The following is a 16,892-nucleotide window of genomic DNA, read 5'->3' on the forward strand; positions in this document are numbered from 1 at the left end:
ACCCGGGTGCTGTGGGTACCCTTGGATGGGGAGTGGGGCAATGCTCTGCCTGCCCGGGCTGTGCCCTGCTGCTGCTTTCCCCAGCAGGGCCGTGTTTACTCAGGCCCTTCCTGCCGGACAGGCTATTTCCCCATGTGGGGAGCAGCGGAAGGGAGGGCTCTGCAGGGTTTTGGTGATTGTGTTGCTGATGTCGGTGTGTTTCCATCTCCTGATGTTTCCGGGAGGGCGAGGAGCCGTGCTGAACTGCGGCCCCAGCCTCCCGCACCTCTTGGACGAGGAGCGACTCCCCGCCGGTGCGGGGGTGCTTCTCCTGCAGCCGTAGGTACTAGCGGGCCGGGGAATGTTCTCTTTCGCCATTCTCCCGTGCAATCACAACATTTCTGTCCGTTTCCATGGCTCTGGGGTGACAGGCGCAGCCCTGCTGCTGGCAGGAGACCCTGATTCCCCCCGTAGGCTGCACTGGGGAGCCTCGAGTTCCTGCGGGCCGCCCGCAGCCGGGTTCTGTCCTGGAAGTGTCTGAGAACTCCCCTGCAGCTGAGAGACCCGGGCATCCCGGTCCCGGTCCCGGTCCCGTTCCCGGGCGGGGCCGCAGCCGCTCCGGGCGCTGCCGCGGCTGCCGGGACTCTGCCCGGTCTCGCAGCGCCCCCGGCCGGCCGGAGCGGGTCCCGGGCACTGCCGGAGCCCCGGCGCTGATGGATGGGCGGGGCCACCGCGGCCCGGTTGTCCCGGTGGTGCGGAACTGTCACGGGTGGAAAAGGCGAGACTGGAAATAGCGCGGAGCCCCGGCGGTGCCGCTGCCCCGGGCAGGAGCTGCAAACCCGGTCCCTGCTCGGGCACCCGGAGCGGGCGGGGAAGGGGCCGCAGTGGCCCCGGGGCTGAGGGAGCGCCTGTCCCCAGCCGGCCCGGGACATCCCGGCTCCAAGGGGTCCAGCCCCGCTCCGCTCCCGGCCGGTAACAGGTCAGGCCCGCCCCCGCCGCCGGCACCGCCCAGCGCCCCGGGGTCGTGAGAGGCGGGACCGGCGGCGGGCGGGCCGGTACCGGGAGAGGCGGGGCCGGCGCAGGGGCAGGCGGCGGCGATGGCGGTGCGGCGGGGACCGGAACCGGGACCCGAACCGGGACTGGGTCCGGGACCGGGGCTGGCGCTGCCGTTTCTAATGCTGCTGGCGGCGACGGCGGCGCGGGCGGGGACGCGCGGCAGGAGGAGGCGGTGCGGGCGCTGGCGCGGCGCCTGCTCGGCCCTCGGGCGGCCGCCGTGTCGCTGTCCGTGGACCCGGCGCTGGCGGCTGGCGGGCCTGACACCTACCGGCTGTGGTCGCCTCCCGGCGCCGCCGTGGCCGTGGCCGTAACGGGCTCCAGCGGCGTGGCGGCTGCCGCCGGCCTCTATCGCTACCTGCGGGACTTCTGCGGCTGCCATCTGTCGTGGTCCGGGGCGCAGCTCCGCCTGCCCGACCCGCTGCCGCGGCTGCGGGACGAGATCCGCGCCGCCGCTCCCGGCAGGTAACGGGGACGCGGGGCCGGGCGCCGCTCACGCCTCGTTAGCGCGGGACAAGGCGCTGTTATGTAACGGGGGGCCCGGGGGGCGCGGGGGGCCCGGGCGCAGCCTCCGCCGCTCCCGCAGGTACCGCTACTACCAGAACGTCTGCGCCCAGAGCTACTCCTTCGTCTGGTGGGACTGGGCGCGCTGGGAGCGGGAGATCGACTGGATGGCGCTGAGCGGCATCAACCTGGCACCGGCTTTCGCGGGGCAGGAGGCGGTCTGGCAGCGGGTAAGGACCGGGGCCGAGGGGCGGCGGGGACCGGGACCGGCAGGGCGGCGGTGGCGCGACCTCTGGAATCGGGAGCCTTGGGAGCGGCTGACCCCCGGCGGCCGGCACAGGTTTACCGTAATCTGGGGCTGAACCAGTCGGAGATCGACAAGTACTTCACGGGCCCCGCGTTCCTGGCCTGGAACAGGATGGGCAACCTCCGCCGCTGGGCCGGGCCGCTGCCGCCCGCCTGGCACTTCAAGCAGCTCTACCTGCAGGTACCGGGGTCAAACCCCTGTCACCCCCTGATCCTCCCGGCCGAGGCTCCGAGGGAAGCCTCGGGGAGCCCCCCACCGCGCCCCGAGCTGTAGAAGAACCCGGGGTCCCCTCGCGGGAATGTGGGGGCTTCTCTCCTTCTGCTCCCTCCCTCCTTCTCTCTCCCAGTACCGGATCGTGGAGCGGATGCGCTCGCTGGGGATGACCACGGTGCTGCCGGCATTCGCGGGCCACGTGCCGCAGGGCATCCTTCGGTAGGAGCAGTCCCTGCCCCGGGGGCTCAGCCCTGGGCCCTTCCCGGGCTCTCACCTCTGGCAGCACCTCCCACTGCTGCTTCCCCGGGAGGCTGCCGTGTTCCTGCACGGGCACAGTGGTCCTGCCCTGGTCTTCTGATCCCTGCCCTCTGGTGCAGGGTCTTCCCACACGTGAATGCCACTCGCCTGGGGCGCTGGAGCCACTTTGACTGCACCTACTCATGCATCTACCTGCTGGACCCAGAGGACCCCATGTTCCAGGTGATCGGGACCCTCTTCCTGAAGGAGCTGATCAAGGAGTTTGGCACAGACCATGTTTATAGTGCAGACACCTTCAACGAGATGACCCCCCTCTCCTCTGACCCTGCCTATCTGTCCAGAGTCAGCAATGCTGTTTTCAGGTCCATGACAGGAGGTGGGTCACTGTGTGGTGCTGGCCTGGCCACTGGGGTCCAGACGGGAGAGCAGGGGCTGGGGGAGGTGGCTCTGGGCCCCATGCAAGTACAGAACCCATTGGTGTCAGACCACCAGAACCCCTTTGAGGGGTGGCTGGTGGCCCCAGGGCCTCATGAGACACCTGTGGGCCCCACCTGGAGAGGATCTCATGCGGTGCTCTTCTGTCCCCAGCTGACCCCAAGGCGCTGTGGCTGATGCAGGGCTGGCTCTTCCAGCATCAGCCTGACTTCTGGCAGCCAGCACAGGTGCGGGCCCTGCTGCATGGAGTGCCCCTTGGCAGGATGATTGTCCTTGACCTCTTTGCTGAGTCCAAGCCCGTCTACCAGTGGACAGAGTCCTTCTATGGACAACCTTTCATCTGGTGCATGTTGCACAACTTCGGGGGCAACCACGGCCTCTTTGGCACCGTGGAGGCAATCAACCACGGCCCCTTCGCAGCTCGGCGCTTCCCCAACTCCACCATGGTGGGCACGGGGCTGGTGCCCGAGGGCATTGAGCAGAACGACATGGTGTACGAGCTGATGAACGAGCTGGGCTGGCGTCAGGAGCCCCTCGACCTGCCCGGCTGGGTGACCCGCTACGCCGAGCGCCGCTACGGCGCCCCGAGCGCCGCGGCAGCCGGCGCCTGGCGCCTGCTCCTCCGCAGCGTCTACAACTGCACCGGCGTCTGCGTCAACCACAACCGCAGCCCCCTGGTGCGCCGGCCCTCGCTGCGCATGGACACGGAGCTCTGGTACAACGCCAGCGACGTGTACGAGGCCTGGCGCCTGCTGCTGAGCGCTGGCGCCCAGCTGGGCTCCAGCCCCACCTTCCTCTACGACCTGGTGGACGTGACCCGGCAGGCAGCCCAGCAGCTGGTCAGTGACTACTACCTGAGCATCCGCCAGGCCTTCCAGAGCCACGCGCTGCCGGAGCTGCTGACGGCCGGTGGCGTGCTGGTGTACGACCTGCTGCCAGAGCTGGACAGCCTCCTGTCCAGCCACAGCCTCTTCCTCCTCGGCCGCTGGCTGGAGAGCGCCCGTGCCACGGCCACCAGCGACCGGGAGGCTGAGCAGTACGAGCTGAATGCCCGGAACCAGGTGACGCTCTGGGGGCCCAGCGGGAACATTCTGGACTATGCCAACAAGCAGCTGGGGGGGCTGGTGCTGGATTACTACACTGTGCGCTGGAGCCTCTTCGTCTCTACGCTGGTGGAGAGCCTCAACTCAGGCCGCCCCTTCCACCAGGACCAGTTCAACCAGGCTGTCTTCCAAGTGGAGAGAGGCTTCATCTACAACAAGAAGCGCTACCCAGCTGTGCCAACTGGGGATACCATGGAGATCTCCAGGAAGCTGTTCCTCAAGTACTACCCCAGTGCCCTGCGGCGCAGCTTGGCTGGGCCTGCGTGACTTTGGGTTCTGCCTCCAGAGCCTCCCCCAGAGAGGGTGGGCAGAGCCCCTGCACCCTCCCCTATCCAGGCTCATGGCCTGATGGCTGTCTCCTGGAAGAGGGGCACAGAGCCCTGGTGGCCCTCAGGCAGCCTGGATCCACTCCTTCCCCTGCATGGGCAGGATGTGCCCCACGAGGGACTGGCACATGGAAAGGGGCTGGCAGATGGATGGGGGCCAGGTTGTGCCCCAGGGTCCCATTCTGCACCATGCTTTGTGCTCAGCTCTGCCTAGCTGCCCTGAGCCTGTTCCAGGAAATCTGGGCTGCCCCAGTGCCCTCAGCTGGAAGCTTGGTGGGACACTGCAGAGGGACAGGACAAATGTGTCCCTGCTGTGGGACCTTGGCTGGCTAGCAGGGATAGTGATGGGGGAGAATCAGAGAGGGAGATGGCAGTGGGCAGAGGAGCACAGCAACGTTGGACCCCAGTGCCTGTGAGGACTTGGCACTGTACGGCCCTGCCCACATTTGGTGCCTTTTGTATCATAAAAGACTTTGCAGCTTTGCCTGCAGTGTTGCTGGAGCGGAGTTTTTGAGGCCTTTTCCACAGTCTGGGCTTGGACAGAGCCCAGCTATGGAGCAAATACAGACTCTTTTCTCCCATGTGTGTCCAACTCCTTTTGCTAGCACAGGATGGTGTGGAACATGGGGGCAGAGAAGCACCTCAGCCCTGAGCCTGCATAGCAGGAACACCCTGCCAGACGTGTGCTGGCAGCCAGGATGCCTGGCTCAGCAAAGTACAGCTGGGGCAGAGCCCTGGGGCTGCAGCTCCCCTTGTGCCCCAGAGCCTCCTCCAGCAGGGAGGTCCTGGCTCGATGGAGTCTTTATCACAGCACCTGCATGAGGATCAAGGCACAGAGAGCCCCAGGCATGTGCAGGGAGGTGGGTGGAAGGGCCTTGAGATAAGGCAGCAGACACAACATGGTGGTGTGGGGCGGGGGGACCCCCTTCCCAGCCCTCTTAAACAGCATGGGCCCGTTGGGCAGCAGTGCCAGGCATGGAGAGAACCACAGTGCTGATCACAGGCTGCTCCTCGGGCATCGGCCTGGGGCTGGCTGCACGCCTGGCAGCTGATGCCACTCGCAGATTCCAAGGTAAAGGGGGATGCCCCAGGGGGTCCCCGGTGGTCCCTGGGCTGGGCCAGGCAGAGCCTGGGGGTGGGCTGGGGTTGGTGCTGGCTGTGGAGCTCGGTGGCACTGCTGCCCACGGCCACACTCTCTCCCCAGTTTATGCCACCATGCGTGACCTGGCCAAGGGTGAGCGGCTGCTGCAGCGCCTGGGGGGCCACTGCCCTGACACGCTGGAGGTCCTGCAGCTGGATGTCACTGACCCCTGCTCGCTGGCAGCTGCTGCACAGCGGGTGCAGGGACAGCGGCTGGATGTGCTGGGTATGGCTCTTCCTGGGTTCCCCAGTGTTTCTGGAGTGGCTGAGGGGACCTCCCAGGGGTCACAACCCTCCCCAGGACACTGGGAGCAGATGACAAATCACAGGAGGTACAGGCAGTGGGACAGAACGTGGATTTGGGGGTGCCAAGGGCCCATCAACAGGGAGAGGCCCCCCTGTTTCTGCCTTCTGGCATTCAGAGGTGTGTGGGGTTACAGGCACTGGCTGCCTGCTCTGTGCCCAGCTGATGGCACCATGCCTGGCAGTCTGCAATGCAGGGGTGGGACTGATGGGACCGCTGGAGACCTGCTCCGACCAAGCCATGAAAACTCTCTTTGATGTGAACCTGTTCGGGGCTGTCCGCACCATCCAGGCGTTCCTGCCTGCCATGAAGAGCCGCAGGGCCGGGCGGATCATTGTCTCCAGCAGCATTGGGGGGCTGCAAGGTGGGACCCCCAGCGCCCTGTGGCACAGGGAGCCGTGGGGAAGAGTTCTGGTGCTCAGGGTGCGGCTCTGCCCCAGGGCTGCCCTTCAATGCTGTGTACTGTGCCAGCAAGTTTGCAGTGGAGGGGCTGTGCGAGAGTCTGGCCATCGTCCTGCGCCCCTTCAACATCCAGTGAGTGCCGCTGATGCCGCGGGGGTGGATCCTGCCCGCCGGGATGGGGGGAATGCCAGGGCGGGGGCACGGTGGCAGCTCATGAGCTCTCTCCCGCAGCCTGACCCTGGTGGAGTGCGGGCCCGTCCACACCAGCTTCCAGGCCAACCTGCAGCGCCCCGACCCCGAGGGCATCGAGATGCGGCGCCTGGACGCCGAGACCCAGGGGCTGTACCGCCGGTACCTGGGGCACTGCCAGAGCATCTTCCGCGACGCGGCGCAGGAGGTGGAGGAGGTCCTGCCGGTCAGTCACCGCGGGCCGGGGCTGGCGGGGCGGCCGTGCCGGACACGGTTCTGACCCGTCTGCGCTGCCAGGTGTTCCTGGACGCCATCGGCAGCCCCTGCCCGCCCCTTCGCTGCGCCAGCACCCAGCTCCTGGCCCCGCTCTGGCGCCTGCGGCTGAGCAGCCCCGACGGCTCCGCGTACGTCCGCGCCATGCACGACTTCGTGTTCGGCGGCAGCGAGGCCGGCGGGGAGCAGCCCTGAGCGGAGCCACCGCAACACCGGGACCGCTGCCGCGCCAGCCCCCAGCCGGGCCCGGGCTCGCTCGCGTGCTCGGTGCCGCCGTGTCCCCAATAAAGCCCTTTGCAGCCGCACGGTTCCCGCTCCGTCCGTCCCTCTCACGTCCCCGGACTCGTTCCGCCCGCACTGCGACCGGTTCTGCCGGTCTCCTCCCCACGCGGGCGGAGCCGGGCGCTCCTCCCGCCCGCGGCGGGGCTGCCCGGGAGGCGGTGCTGTTCCGGTGCCGTTCCCGTCCCCGTTCCGGTCGGCGGCGCTTCCGGCGGGGCAATGCCGCCCTTCGCCTCGGGGCTGCTGGTGCTGACGGCGCCGCTGCCCGCGCTGCCCCGGCGGGCGGCGGGGCTGGTGGCGGCGGCGGCGGGGCTGGTGGCGGGGCCGCTGTACGTGCATCTGCAGCCGGGGCTGCGGCTGGGCGGCCCCGCCGCCGGTCCCGCCGCTCCGCCCGCGGGCCCCGCGCTGCTGCGGGCTCTGGCCGCGCTGTACACGGCGGCGGCGGCGCGGCGGGGGCTGGACCTGCGCGTCCTGCTCGGGCCCGGCCGCCGCCTGGCGCGGCAGCCCCGCGTCCTGCTGGCGGCCGCCGCCGAGGCGCCGGGGCCGCCGGAGCCGGTGCAGCTCGGGCTGCAGCGCCTGGCCGCGGCTGTGTACGGCTGCCCGCCGAGCCTGCCCGCGCTGCTGCTGGGCGAGGACACGGCGGGGGACGCCGGGGACGATCCCGAGGGGGACCCCGGGCAGGATCCTGGCGGGACCCTCCCCGAATTCTCGGACGTGGCGGTTGGCGGCACCTTCGACCGGCTGCACGGCGCCCACCGGCTCCTGCTCAGCGCCTGCTGCCTCGTGGCCCGGCGGCGGCTCCTGGCCGGGGTGGCCGACGGAGACCTGCTCCGCCGTGAGTCCGGGGCGGCCGTGGCGCTGCGCGGGGACGAGCCCGGTGCTGCCCGGGGCAGGGCACTAGTCTGGGGGCCCAGTAACAAGTGAAATCCTGGCAGCCACCCACCCAAGGCGGTGCCATCCAGGCAGAGCGTCAGTGGGGATCCGGTGGGGACCTGGTGTCCTGCTCACAACCAGCGAGTTGCAGCGAGGGCCAGGGGAGGGGGAGGCAGAGTTCAAAGTCCCAGCCGGGTGTTTTCTCCCATCTCTTGGTCTTGCTTTTCCGTCACTCTTGTGCTTCTCCGCCTTCCTGGCACCCGGCAGACAAGGTCCTGCCGGAGCTGATCGAGCCGTACGAGCTGCGGGCTGCAAAGCTGCGCGAGTTCTTGGAGGATGTGAAGCCCTCACTGTGCTACGACATCGTGCCTCTGGCCGACCCCTTCGGCCCCTCAATCACAGACCCCGACCTGCAGTGCCTGGTGGTCAGCGAGGAGACCCGCCGGGGAGGGGAGGCCGTGAACAGGAAGAGACTTGAAAACGTAATTCCCACACTGGAGCCGGTTGGGCTACCCCTGCCTCCCCTCTCACCCTGCCTGATACTGCCTAGGGACAAATCTGGTCTGATGGCCCTTGGGGGCTCCCTTCTCTCATCAGGGACTCCCCGAGCTGACTCTCCATGAAATCCAATTGATGAAGGACCCTGTCCGCAGTCAGAATGAGGAGGAGAAGATCAGCTCCTCCAGCCTCCGGCAGAGGCTGCTGGGGACACTGCTGCAGCCCCCACGGGTGAGGGGGGCCTGCAGAGCCACAGCTGCAGTGGGAGTGCCCAGGAGGAGGGGTGGGAGTCTCAGGAGTAAAGAGTTTGGAAAGGCTGCCTGCTGCTCTGCAGGCCTTTCACGGCCATCTCCAGGCTGGGGTGTCAGGTTCCTTCTCCAGCAAAGCCCAGTTCTCCATCTGCTGCCACGGCTTTCCTCTTTCCCTTAGCAAGACCCAGCTCTGCCACTGCGCCCATACGTGATTGGCCTGACTGGGGGAACTGGGAGTGGGAAAACCTCCATTGCCAAACTGCTGGGGCAGCTGGGCGCGTTCATCATCGACGCCGACAAGCTGGGCCACGCCGTCTATGTCCCTGGTGGCCCGGCCTACGAGCCAGTGGTGGCAGCTTTTGGGGCAGGTAGAGTCACTGGAGGCTACAGGGGGGAGGGAGGGGTGTCCCAGCATCCCAGAGAGCCCTGGCCTGTGCCCCCCTGCACCCCCATGGGTTTTGGGCTCCCCAGGTGTTGTGTGTCCCATGTCAGAGGTGGTGGTGGGGAACAATGAATGAGGTTGCTGTTTGCCTGGAAAAAAATCTTCCCTGTTCCTTTTCAGGAATCAGGGGAACAGCTGCCAGGTTAGGTGTTACAGGCCCTTTCCTGCCTGCTATTGAGAGCCCTGTGCCAAAGCCCTTTCCCCAACCCAGGCTTGCCACAGGGATGGGAGTTGTCCTTCCCAAACCTGTTGTGCTTCTGCCTTGCAGAGATCCTGAACAAAGATGGAACGATTAACAGGAAAGTCCTTGGGGCAAAAGTGTTTGGAAACCAGGTAAAAGCAGGTTTATTGTAAATACTTAATGCTGTGAGTGGGGGCTGTTCTCTTGTGCCAGGGGTTTTTAGTCCTTTGAAATAATGACACTTTCCTGGCTGTATTTTCTGACAGTGGCGTGGGGACAGGATGGGACCAATCACATCTCTGCAGCTGAATCAGCAGCTGTGCTGCATACATTGCTCTTGCCCTGCAGCTGCTGCTGCCTCCCTGTCCCCATCCCTGTCCCTGTTGTGTTGCCATCTCAATCTCCTCTAAACCTGCTTTTCCTTCACCCAACTCAGAGCAGACCTGACAAACACAGCCAGTGGTCTCTGCCCCTTGTACCCAGGGGGGCTCAGTGGCACCTGGCCTTTACAGGTGCTTAGCCTGTTGCTCTGCTGCTGCCCCAGGCCAAGGTGGAGGCAGCTCAAGAGGCTTTCTGGATGGACAGGTCTTCTGTGGGACCTGCTGCACAGAGAACCTGCTGTGCTGTGAAGCAAAACACCTCTCACAGCAGAGACTGAGATCTCTGCTAATAGCAGGGCCCTAATGGCAGGGCAAGGAAAATAATAGGAAAAAGCACACTGACCCTGTCAGCAGGAATGGGAGCCCCTGGCCAGAGTGAAAACTTTCCTTTCTGGTATTGGCAATGGGTTGGACCCACCTCCCCAGCTTCAGTGGGTCTTTCCTGGGTGTCCCCTGACTGCTGACACCCCCACTCTCCTGGCTGGTTACACAGGGATTCTGAGGGCACGGGACTGAATCTCAAATCCCACTGTGCTCCTTTCCAGGAGCGGCTCAAGAGCCTGACTGACATTGTGTGGCCCAAAATAGCCCAGATGGCCAAGGAGAGAGTCAGGGAGGCTGATGCTCAAGGTAAGGGGGGCAGCCTCAGCTCAGCAGTGAAGCTGAGTCTGCACTGCAGGAAGGTGGGACTGAGCCTGGCTGCTGCCATCCATGGCTGGGCACTGAGGAATTCCCTTGTTCCTTAGGGAAAGCCGTGTGTGTGCTGGATGCTGCCGTGCTGCTGGAAGCTGGCTGGCAGCACATGGTCCATGAGGTGTGGACAGCCATCATCCCGGAGGAGGAGGTGGGCAATGCCCCAGGCCCCTCACTCGCTGCTGGGGCTGATCCTCAGCCTCCCCCCGAGCTCCTGAGCGTCCCTGTGTCCCTGCCAGGCTGTGAGGCGCATTGTGGCCAGGGATGGGCTGACTGAGGAGGCTGCTCGGCAGCGGCTGCAGAGCCAGATGACCAACAAGCAGCGGGTGGAGCAGTCCCAGGTGGTGCTCTGCACCCTCTGGGAGCCAGACATCACCCGCCAGCAGGTGAGCCTGGGGCTGCTGCAGCGCCGGGGGTGCTCTGGGTGATTGTGACAGGAACCGAAGGGCTCCGTGCTGTGCCTGATGTCTGTTCACCATCCAGGCTGCCGCAGAGGGGTGAATTTGGGGATGTAAATTCAGCCGGAAAGGTAGAGGCGTGGGACTGTGTTGTGAGGCTCCTGCCCCGAGCCTTACCCGCGGGCTCAGGTGTGGCCGCGGGCGGTTCTCCGTCCGGCAGGTGCAGAAGGCCTGGGACCTGCTGCAGCAGCGCCTGAGCCCGTGAGGGACCGTCCCGCACGGCCCCGTGGAGATCCGTGTCCTGCCACCACTGCGCACGATGAGCCGGCGGACGGAGCAGCGTGGGACCGAGAGCAGCGGCCCCGTCCGGCTCCGGCGAGGGTCCGGGGCGCCCTGCGGTCCCCCGGTGAGGGGGAGCCCTGCAGGCTGAGCCCCGCTGGGTGACAGTAAAGAGGCTGCTCCTGCAGTGCGTGTCCGTGCGCCGGTGCCCGTCTCCGCTCCCGTGCGGGGCTCGGTGTGGGACTCGGTGCCCTGAGGGATCCCCGGTCTTGGGCTCCGCACCGGGGGCGCGCGGCAGCGCTGACGTCGCCCCCGTGACGTCACGCGCTCGGGCGGTGCGCGCGAACGCCCCCTGGCGGCGCGGAGGGCCCCGGTGTCCCGGCGGTCACATGACCTGGCGGGGGGAAGATGGCGGAGCCGCCGGGCGCTGCGGCCGAGGACTCGTGGGGGAAGGTGGGGCCGGGATCGGGTCGGGCCGGGCCGCCGGGTGCCGCGGGGGCGACGGGACGGGGCTCATGGCGGCCGGGCAGGGTGAGCGCCGGGCTGGGGGTTTGAGGGCGGGCAGCGCGCACGAGTCGGTGCCGGGGCGAGGGGCGGCGGCCGAAGGCTCGGGGGTGGCGGGTGCTCCTCGGGCCGGCCGCGCTCCTGCGGGCGCGGGGCTCCGGGCCGCGATCGCCGCCCCGGCCCCGCTGACGTGTCTCCTCCGCCCGGCGGCCCCGCGCAGGTGGACGCGGCCTACGGCGACAATGGCCTGGACTCCGGTAGGTGCCCGGACCGCGCCCGCCCGCGGGTGGCAGCGGCTGCCCCGGGACACCCCTCAGTCCCTGCGCCCGGTCACAGCCCGCGCTGGGCACTGACCCCTGGACGCTCTTCTTCCAGCACTCTTCATGGAAAATGCCCGGAAAGGCAGCATAGTGTCCCGGGCCAACAGCATCGGCTCCACCAGTGCTTCTTCTGTCCCCAACACAGGTGGGGTTTGTCCTCTGCTCGCGTTTCTGCTTGCTGGGGAATCCGGCACGTGCCGGGCTCCAGGTCTGCCCTGCACCGAGGGTGAGCGTGGCTGGGCAGGATTCCTGTCTTGAGGAGAAGGAGGAGGAAGGTCCTGGGAACGGCATCAGGGTTCTGTGGTTTCCAGCAGGGTTTGGAGTCGAGAATCACTCTGGTTTTGACTCCTTCCCAAGGGAGATATTAGCGTCTGCCTCCTGCCCAGCTCCCCGAGGAGAGGAAAAGGGTTGCCAGGGCTTTTTGGAAGGCTTTTTCTTTGGCTGTGCTGGGCCTGGCTGCAGCTGTAGTGGTCCCTTGAGCTGTCTTGTGCCCTTCCTCGTGCCCCCAGCCACACTCTGTCCCCACAGATGACGAGGACAGTGACTACCACCAGGAGTCCTACAAGGAGTCCTACAAGGACAAGCGCCGCCGGGCACACACCCAGGCTGAGCAGAAGCGCAGAGATGCCATCAAGGTGAGGCAGGAGGCAGCAGGCAGTGCTGGAGCACTGCTGCCAGCCTGCTCCCTGCTCTTCCAGCACTTCTCTGTCTGCTGCTGGATCTGCCCTCCCTGCATGTGTGTGCTGAGAGCTGCCCTGGCTCTGTGTGTGCTGTGGGAGCTGGGTGTGGACCTGGCCTCACAGGATGAGCCCACACTCTGTGGCTCTGCTTCCCTGCAGAAAGGCTACAATGACTTGCAGGCCATCGTCCCCACCTGTGAGCAGCAGGATTTCTCCATCAGCTCACAGAAGCTGAGCAAGGCCATTGTGCTCCAGAAAAGTGAGTCCCAAGGGCAGGAGGGAAGGAGGTGCTATCAATCCCCAGAGCTCCACCCTAGAGGTGTGCAGGGCAAAGTTCAGCACCTTAGAACCTTCTGGTGTGATGAGGCTCTGGGGAACTTGGGTGCTGCTCACCTGCACTCACCTTCCCCAGGGGAACTGGGTCAGTGGGAGCTGGTGGTGCCCTGGCTCAGGCACCTCCCATGGGGATCTCGGGGGCCCATGTGTGCTCCCAAATCCTCACTCTGTGTTTTCACACTTAGCTATTGACTACATCCAGTTCCTGCACAAGGAAAAGAAAAAGCAGGAGGAGGAAGTTGCTACCCTCAGGAAAGATGTGATGGCCTTGAAGATCATGAAAGTGTAAGGGAAGAGCTGTTGGGGTCATGCCCTCTACTCGTGTTGTTCCATCACCTCCTTGCAGGGTTCTGCAGTGGTTTTCCATCTGGGGACAGGCCTGGAGCTTGGGACCAGGAGCAGGAGCTGGGTGTGGGAATTCAGAGCTGGGAGTGGCAGCTCAGAGTCGTGTGGAGGTCTCGCTGCTGACCTTGGTGTGCTGTGCTTGTTTCAGGAACTATGAGCAGATTGTGAAAGCTCATCAGGACAACCCAAACGAGGGGAAGAACCAGATCTCTGACGAGGTGAAGTTCAATGTTTTCCAAGGCATCATGGACTCCCTGTTCCAGTCTTTCAATGCTTCAATCTCTGTAACGAGTTTTCAGGAGCTCTCAGCGTGTGTCTTCAGCTGGATTGAGGAGCACTGCAAGCCCCAGGTGAATGCAGGGCTGCAGAGGGGCTGGTGCCATGGCTGAGGGAGCAGAGACAGTGGCACAGGGGTGGCTGTCCCTCCCCAGCCCAACTGATCGTGTCCCCTCTCTGTCACAGACGCTGCGGGATGTTGTCATCGGGGTCCTGCACAAGGTGAAGAGCCAGCTCTACTGAGCCTCCTGCTCCACTTCTGTGCCCCAGGGGACAGGGCACCTCTGCCCAGAGGCCTGGGTGCCAGCCACTACCTGGGTCCTCTCCCTTGTGGCTGTTTTTAAGGTTCTCTGAATTATTTATTGTATTCCTTCTGAAGCCCAGCAGTGGCTGTGCAAACACTGCTGCTCCACTCAGTGCCACCAAATCTTTATAGGGACTGGGCAGGAGGGGAGGGAAAGCTGGTGAGGAGCAGAAGGTGGGGAGCAGAGTCTCTGGCTCAGGCAGTGCCATGGCCTGTGCCACTGACTCTCCTTGCAGGACTGATCCCGGAGCAGCTCCATTCTGTGCCCTGTGACAGCCCTGCTCTCCCCAGGGTGGGGAAATGTGACAAATGCATACTAAAAACAATAGGTTTCTGGTATAGCAGTAGGAATTGCTTTTCCCCAACCCACTGGGCTGTGCCCTGCCCCTCTGGAGCAGCTGTTTTGAGTCAGCTATTGTGTTTTAGAGGAGTCTGGCAGTGCTGGCAGCAGGATGAACCCATCAAGAGCTGGGAGCTGTGGCCCTGGCAGCACATGCTGGGGCTGTGATGAACCCCAAGTGCTGCTGCAGCCATGAGTCCTTGGGAAGGAACACAGGAAGTTCCTGCAAGTGCTGGAAAACCTCTCATTTTCAGAAACTGGCTGTACTGCACAGGAAAGTTCTGCAGCTGTAACATAGTATGGCTACATGCAATTGGTGCTCCTCCTTAGAACTTCTACACACACATACATGACTGGCCTCAATTTGATTTTTATTGTAAATTTTGAAAAGGTCCCAAAGCACTGCCTGTGCCAGATGTAGAAGCAGCTGCTATCAGGGACATGTTTGATCCTGTACCATGCCCAGTTTGGGTCACAGCTCTGCCTGGGTGAGGGTTGGTCACTGTCCAGAGTGATGGGACCAGGGTGCTGCAGAAACAGGGTTTGTTCCCCATAACCATGTTTGTGCTCCTGCTCCAGGGGCACATCCAGGGAATGTTTATTTCAGGCAGTTTTTCCAGCACTGAGGAGGGAGTGCTGCCTCCTGCCTTAGGAAGAGGATATGGAATTTTACAGATCTCACACGTGAAAGTGATGTATTTTTCTATCGTGGAAAGCAATTAAATAAATTTTGCTCAATGTTTTAACGATTTTTCTGATATCAAGTTCCTGGTTTTTTCAAGAAGTCCATTCCAGCCTCTGTGGCTCCTGGCCTCCTCACTCCAGGCCTAAACCCTGCCCTGACACCCTCTGAAGAGACAAACACCACAGGGATGTGCAGCTGAACAAAATCCTGTTGTTTAATGGATCATATTCTCATGTGACCACTCAGGCACACAGCAGAAGCAGCTAGAACACGGACAGAGCTCTGCAGCCCAGACAGTCCTTTGCTCCCTTTCCTTACCAGAACACCAGGCACACAGCAGCACTGCCCCCTCAGCCACATCAGACCACAGCCAGGCAGCTCCGTGCACTGGGGGCAGGAAAAAACAACATTCCACTGCCAGTGCCAAGTTACTGACACCCACCACCCTTCCAAATGCAAAACATTTTAAAACAAATAAATACACAGGACAAGCCCCAGCGCTCCAAAAGGAGAAAAAGAAGAACCCAACAGCCGAGTTTCAGAGGCAGCTCCAGAGCAGCTTCTCCCCAGAACAAAGGCTCCCCCAGCACCTCACACGGTCGCTGGCAGCACGACACCGTGGTCCTCATCTGTCTCTATCCCAACCTCCTCCTGCAGATCAGAACAGGCTTAGGGTCTGGCTCAGCACCAACGGGCACTGCCCAGCCCCGGTACTTACAAAGAATTGCTTCTTGCTCTTGGGATAGCCCTCCAGGATGGCATCCAGCAGCTCGGTGGCCTGGCGAGACAGGGCAGGTGAGGGCTGCGGGAGCGGGGCCGCCCCTCCCGCCCTCCCCACGGCCGGTACCATGCGCTTCCTGCGGCGCCACTCCCGGCGGTACAGCTGCTGCTCCCGGCACACCTGCAACAGCGCCGGGTCAGAGCCCGCAGGGCTGTGGGGAGGGAAGTGCTGGATCCCGGATCAGGATCCCGGGTTTAGACACAACGGCTGTTCACCTTCTCTTTTTCCTCTGGAGTTACGTGGTTGGTAGCAGACTTAATCCTCTCCAGTTTCTCCGTGCAACTGGCACAGTCCTTCCTCAGTGCCTCGATCTCCTTGGCGATCTCAGGGGTTGTCATGGAGCTGCTCAAGTCCTTCAGCTCTGGGAAGGTGGCACCGATGACCGGCCGCGCTGCCCCCCGCCAGCAGGGCAGAGCCGCCCGCGCCCTCGGGGACCCCGCGGCCAGGGACCCTCACTCACCCGCCTCCATCTGCCGGCAGCTCTGCTGCAGCGCCTGCAGCTGGGCCGAGCGCGCCGCGATTTCCCCGTCCAGCCCGCGCAGCTCCGCATCGCTGGCGGCCGGGAGCTGCTCCTGCGGGGAGCGGCGGGTCAGGGCTGCGGGGCGAGCGGGGCCGGCGGGCGGCGGCCGGGGCTCACCTGGTCAGCGAAGTAGATCTTCTGCTTCCCGTAGGTCTTCTCCCGTACGCGGCCCTGCTGAGCCAGCTGCTCCAGCGCCTTCACCACGGCCTGCGGGACGCGGCGTCAGCCGGGCCCGGCTCCGTCCCGCCCGAGCCCGGCCCGGCCCGGCCCTGCTCACCGCCTTGCCCAGCCCGTGCTCCCGCTGCAGGTTCCCGAACGCATCCTGGGCGCTGTACGGGCGGTTCTGCTCCTGCAGGTACCGCAGCAGGACGGCGGTGGCGCCTCCTGCGGGACCAGCTCCGGTCAGCGCGGCCTCCCGGGGCCGCAGAGGCCGCCCGGTGCTCCCCCGGTGCTCCCGCACTCACCGCCCACCGCGGCCTCGCGCGCTTTGCTCATCCCGCCGCCCGGGCTCCGGCCCCGCTCCGTTCCCGTTTGCCGCCGCGCACGCACTTCCGGCGCGCCGCCCGCTCCCCGCCAATCGCGGCCGGGGCGGAGGCGCACCGGGATTGGCGGGGGAGCGTGCGCTCCGGTACCGGCCCGCCCCCCATCCCACCCCGGGACCGGGACCCGCGCACAGCCCGGGGTGCGAGGGGAGCGGGGCCGGGCCGGCGGGCGCAGGCACTCACCGACAGGGACCGACGCTCCCTCGCCTCCCCCACGCCGCACCGGACGCGGCCAGCGGAGGGGCTCGATCCCGTATGGACCGAGCCGTTCCCGACCGCCCCTTCCCGGCCGAACCCGCCTCCCCGCCCCCGCTCAGCCCCGGCGCGCCCCACGCAGTGCGATGGGCACAGTCAGACAAACAGCAGCCAGTAACGGGGTCCCTGACGAGGTACGTTCTTGGCTGCACAAAGGTGATCAGAACCGGGTCTATGGCTTAGGAAAAGTAAAGGGGGCGCTCGGCAGGCAGAGGAGGGGTGGTTCCCCGGGGGGCTGCTGGTT

At 65.0% G+C, this 16,892-nt stretch overlaps 5 protein-coding genes across 10 annotated transcripts; 4 read left to right on the top strand and 1 right to left on the bottom strand.

Annotated features, from left to right (window-relative positions):
• The first annotated feature begins 947 nt into the window (after positions 1–947).
• Positions 948–4,759, top strand: NAGLU (N-acetyl-alpha-glucosaminidase). The gene is given in 7 exon segments (XM_079327988.1): positions 948–1,179; positions 1,182–1,497; positions 1,619–1,766; positions 1,877–2,023; positions 2,190–2,275; positions 2,434–2,690; positions 2,903–4,759. Coding segments are annotated over 7 exon segments (2,274 nt in total). The 5' UTR covers positions 948–1,076; the 3' UTR covers positions 4,120–4,759.
• A 149-nt stretch (positions 4,760–4,908) lies between these two features.
• HSD17B1 (hydroxysteroid 17-beta dehydrogenase 1) lies at positions 4,909–6,791 on the top strand. Of its 4 annotated transcripts, XM_079328013.1 has the most exons (6): positions 5,016–5,250; positions 5,383–5,544; positions 5,807–5,986; positions 6,063–6,156; positions 6,256–6,439; positions 6,511–6,791. In XM_079328013.1, the coding sequence occupies exons 1-6, from the start codon at positions 5,154–5,156 to the stop codon at positions 6,679–6,681; spliced, it is 888 nt and encodes a 295-aa protein (XP_079184139.1). In that variant the 5' UTR covers positions 5,016–5,153; the 3' UTR covers positions 6,682–6,791. The 4 variants fall into 4 exon arrangements, with proteins under 4 accessions (XP_079184137.1, XP_079184139.1, XP_079184138.1 ...); XM_079328011.1 differs by having other exon boundaries at positions 4,909–5,544; XM_079328012.1 differs by having other exon boundaries at positions 5,016–5,544; positions 6,256–6,623.
• Positions 6,792–6,936: 145 nt separating this feature from the next.
• COASY (Coenzyme A synthase) lies at positions 6,937–10,947 on the top strand. Its single transcript, XM_079328020.1, has 9 exons — positions 6,937–7,600; positions 7,906–8,120; positions 8,236–8,367; positions 8,566–8,755; positions 9,098–9,162; positions 9,936–10,020; positions 10,137–10,234; positions 10,323–10,469; positions 10,702–10,947. The coding sequence occupies exons 1-9, from the start codon at positions 6,985–6,987 to the stop codon at positions 10,744–10,746; spliced, it is 1,593 nt and encodes a 530-aa protein (XP_079184146.1). The 5' UTR covers positions 6,937–6,984; the 3' UTR covers positions 10,747–10,947.
• Positions 10,948–11,030: 83 nt separating this feature from the next.
• On the top strand, positions 11,031–14,614 carry MLX (MAX dimerization protein MLX). Of its 2 annotated transcripts, none has more exons than XM_079328028.1 (8): positions 11,031–11,213; positions 11,485–11,521; positions 11,640–11,729; positions 12,113–12,219; positions 12,424–12,523; positions 12,786–12,885; positions 13,094–13,295; positions 13,408–14,614. In XM_079328028.1, exons 1-8 carry the CDS (start codon positions 11,169–11,171, stop codon positions 13,462–13,464), a joined length of 738 nt encoding a protein of 245 aa, XP_079184154.1. In that variant the 5' UTR covers positions 11,031–11,168; the 3' UTR covers positions 13,465–14,614. The 2 variants fall into 2 exon arrangements, with proteins under 2 accessions (XP_079184154.1, XP_079184153.1); XM_079328027.1 differs by having other exon boundaries at positions 11,135–11,291.
• Positions 14,615–14,652: 38 nt separating this feature from the next.
• On the bottom strand, positions 14,653–16,493 carry PSMC3IP (PSMC3 interacting protein). 2 transcript variants are annotated; one of them, XM_079328031.1, is made up of 8 exons: positions 16,316–16,493; positions 16,129–16,235; positions 15,969–16,058; positions 15,792–15,903; positions 15,547–15,692; positions 15,398–15,451; positions 15,269–15,328; positions 14,677–15,201 (listed from the first exon to the last, which is right to left on the bottom strand). In XM_079328031.1, the coding sequence occupies exons 1-8, from the start codon at positions 16,344–16,346 to the stop codon at positions 15,142–15,144; spliced, it is 660 nt and encodes a 219-aa protein (XP_079184157.1). In that variant the 5' UTR covers positions 16,347–16,493; the 3' UTR covers positions 14,677–15,141. The 2 variants fall into 2 exon arrangements, with proteins under 2 accessions (XP_079184156.1, XP_079184157.1); XM_079328030.1 differs by having other exon boundaries at positions 14,653–15,201; positions 15,269–15,451.
• Positions 16,494–16,892: the final 399 nt, after the last annotated feature.

The sequence above is a fragment of the Erithacus rubecula genome, assembly GCF_903797595.1.
Source record: "Erithacus rubecula genome assembly, chromosome: 27".
In the NCBI taxonomy this organism is placed as follows: Eukaryota; Metazoa; Chordata; class Aves; order Passeriformes; family Muscicapidae; genus Erithacus; species Erithacus rubecula.

Bases quoted from the DNA above. Each gene is read 5' to 3' on its own strand.
- COASY (XM_079328020.1), top strand. From the start codon at position 6,985: ATGCCGCCCTTCGCCTCGGGGCTGCTGGTGCTGACGGCGCCGCTGCCC. The intron at 9,163-9,935 runs GTAAAAGCAGGT...GCTCCTTTCCAG, and splicing joins CAAAAGTGTTTGGAAACCAG to GAGCGGCTCAAGAGCCTGAC. The intron at 10,235-10,322 runs GTGGGCAATGCC...TGTCCCTGCCAG, and splicing joins CCATCATCCCGGAGGAGGAG to GCTGTGAGGCGCATTGTGGC.
- HSD17B1 (XM_079328010.1), top strand. From the start codon at position 5,154: ATGGAGAGAACCACAGTGCTGATCACAGGCTGCTCCTCGGGCATCGGC. The intron at 5,545-5,806 runs GTATGGCTCTTC...CATGCCTGGCAG, and splicing joins ACAGCGGCTGGATGTGCTGG to TCTGCAATGCAGGGGTGGGA.
- PSMC3IP (XM_079328030.1), bottom strand. From the start codon at position 16,346: ATGAGCAAAGCGCGCGAGGCCGCGGTGGGCG. The intron at 16,059-16,128 runs GTGAGCAGGGCC...CGCGTCCCGCAG, and splicing joins AGCACGGGCTGGGCAAGGCG to GCCGTGGTGAAGGCGCTGGA. The intron at 15,452-15,546 runs GTGAACAGCCGT...GCGCTGTTGCAG, and splicing joins CTCCAGAGGAAAAAGAGAAG to GTGTGCCGGGAGCAGCAGCT.
- MLX (XM_079328027.1), top strand. From the start codon at position 11,169: ATGGCGGAGCCGCCGGGCGCTGCGGCCGAGGACTCGTGGGGGAAGGTG. The intron at 12,886-13,093 runs GTAAGGGAAGAG...TGCTTGTTTCAG, and splicing joins GCCTTGAAGATCATGAAAGT to GAACTATGAGCAGATTGTGA. The intron at 13,296-13,407 runs GTGAATGCAGGG...TCTCTGTCACAG, and splicing joins AGGAGCACTGCAAGCCCCAG to ACGCTGCGGGATGTTGTCAT.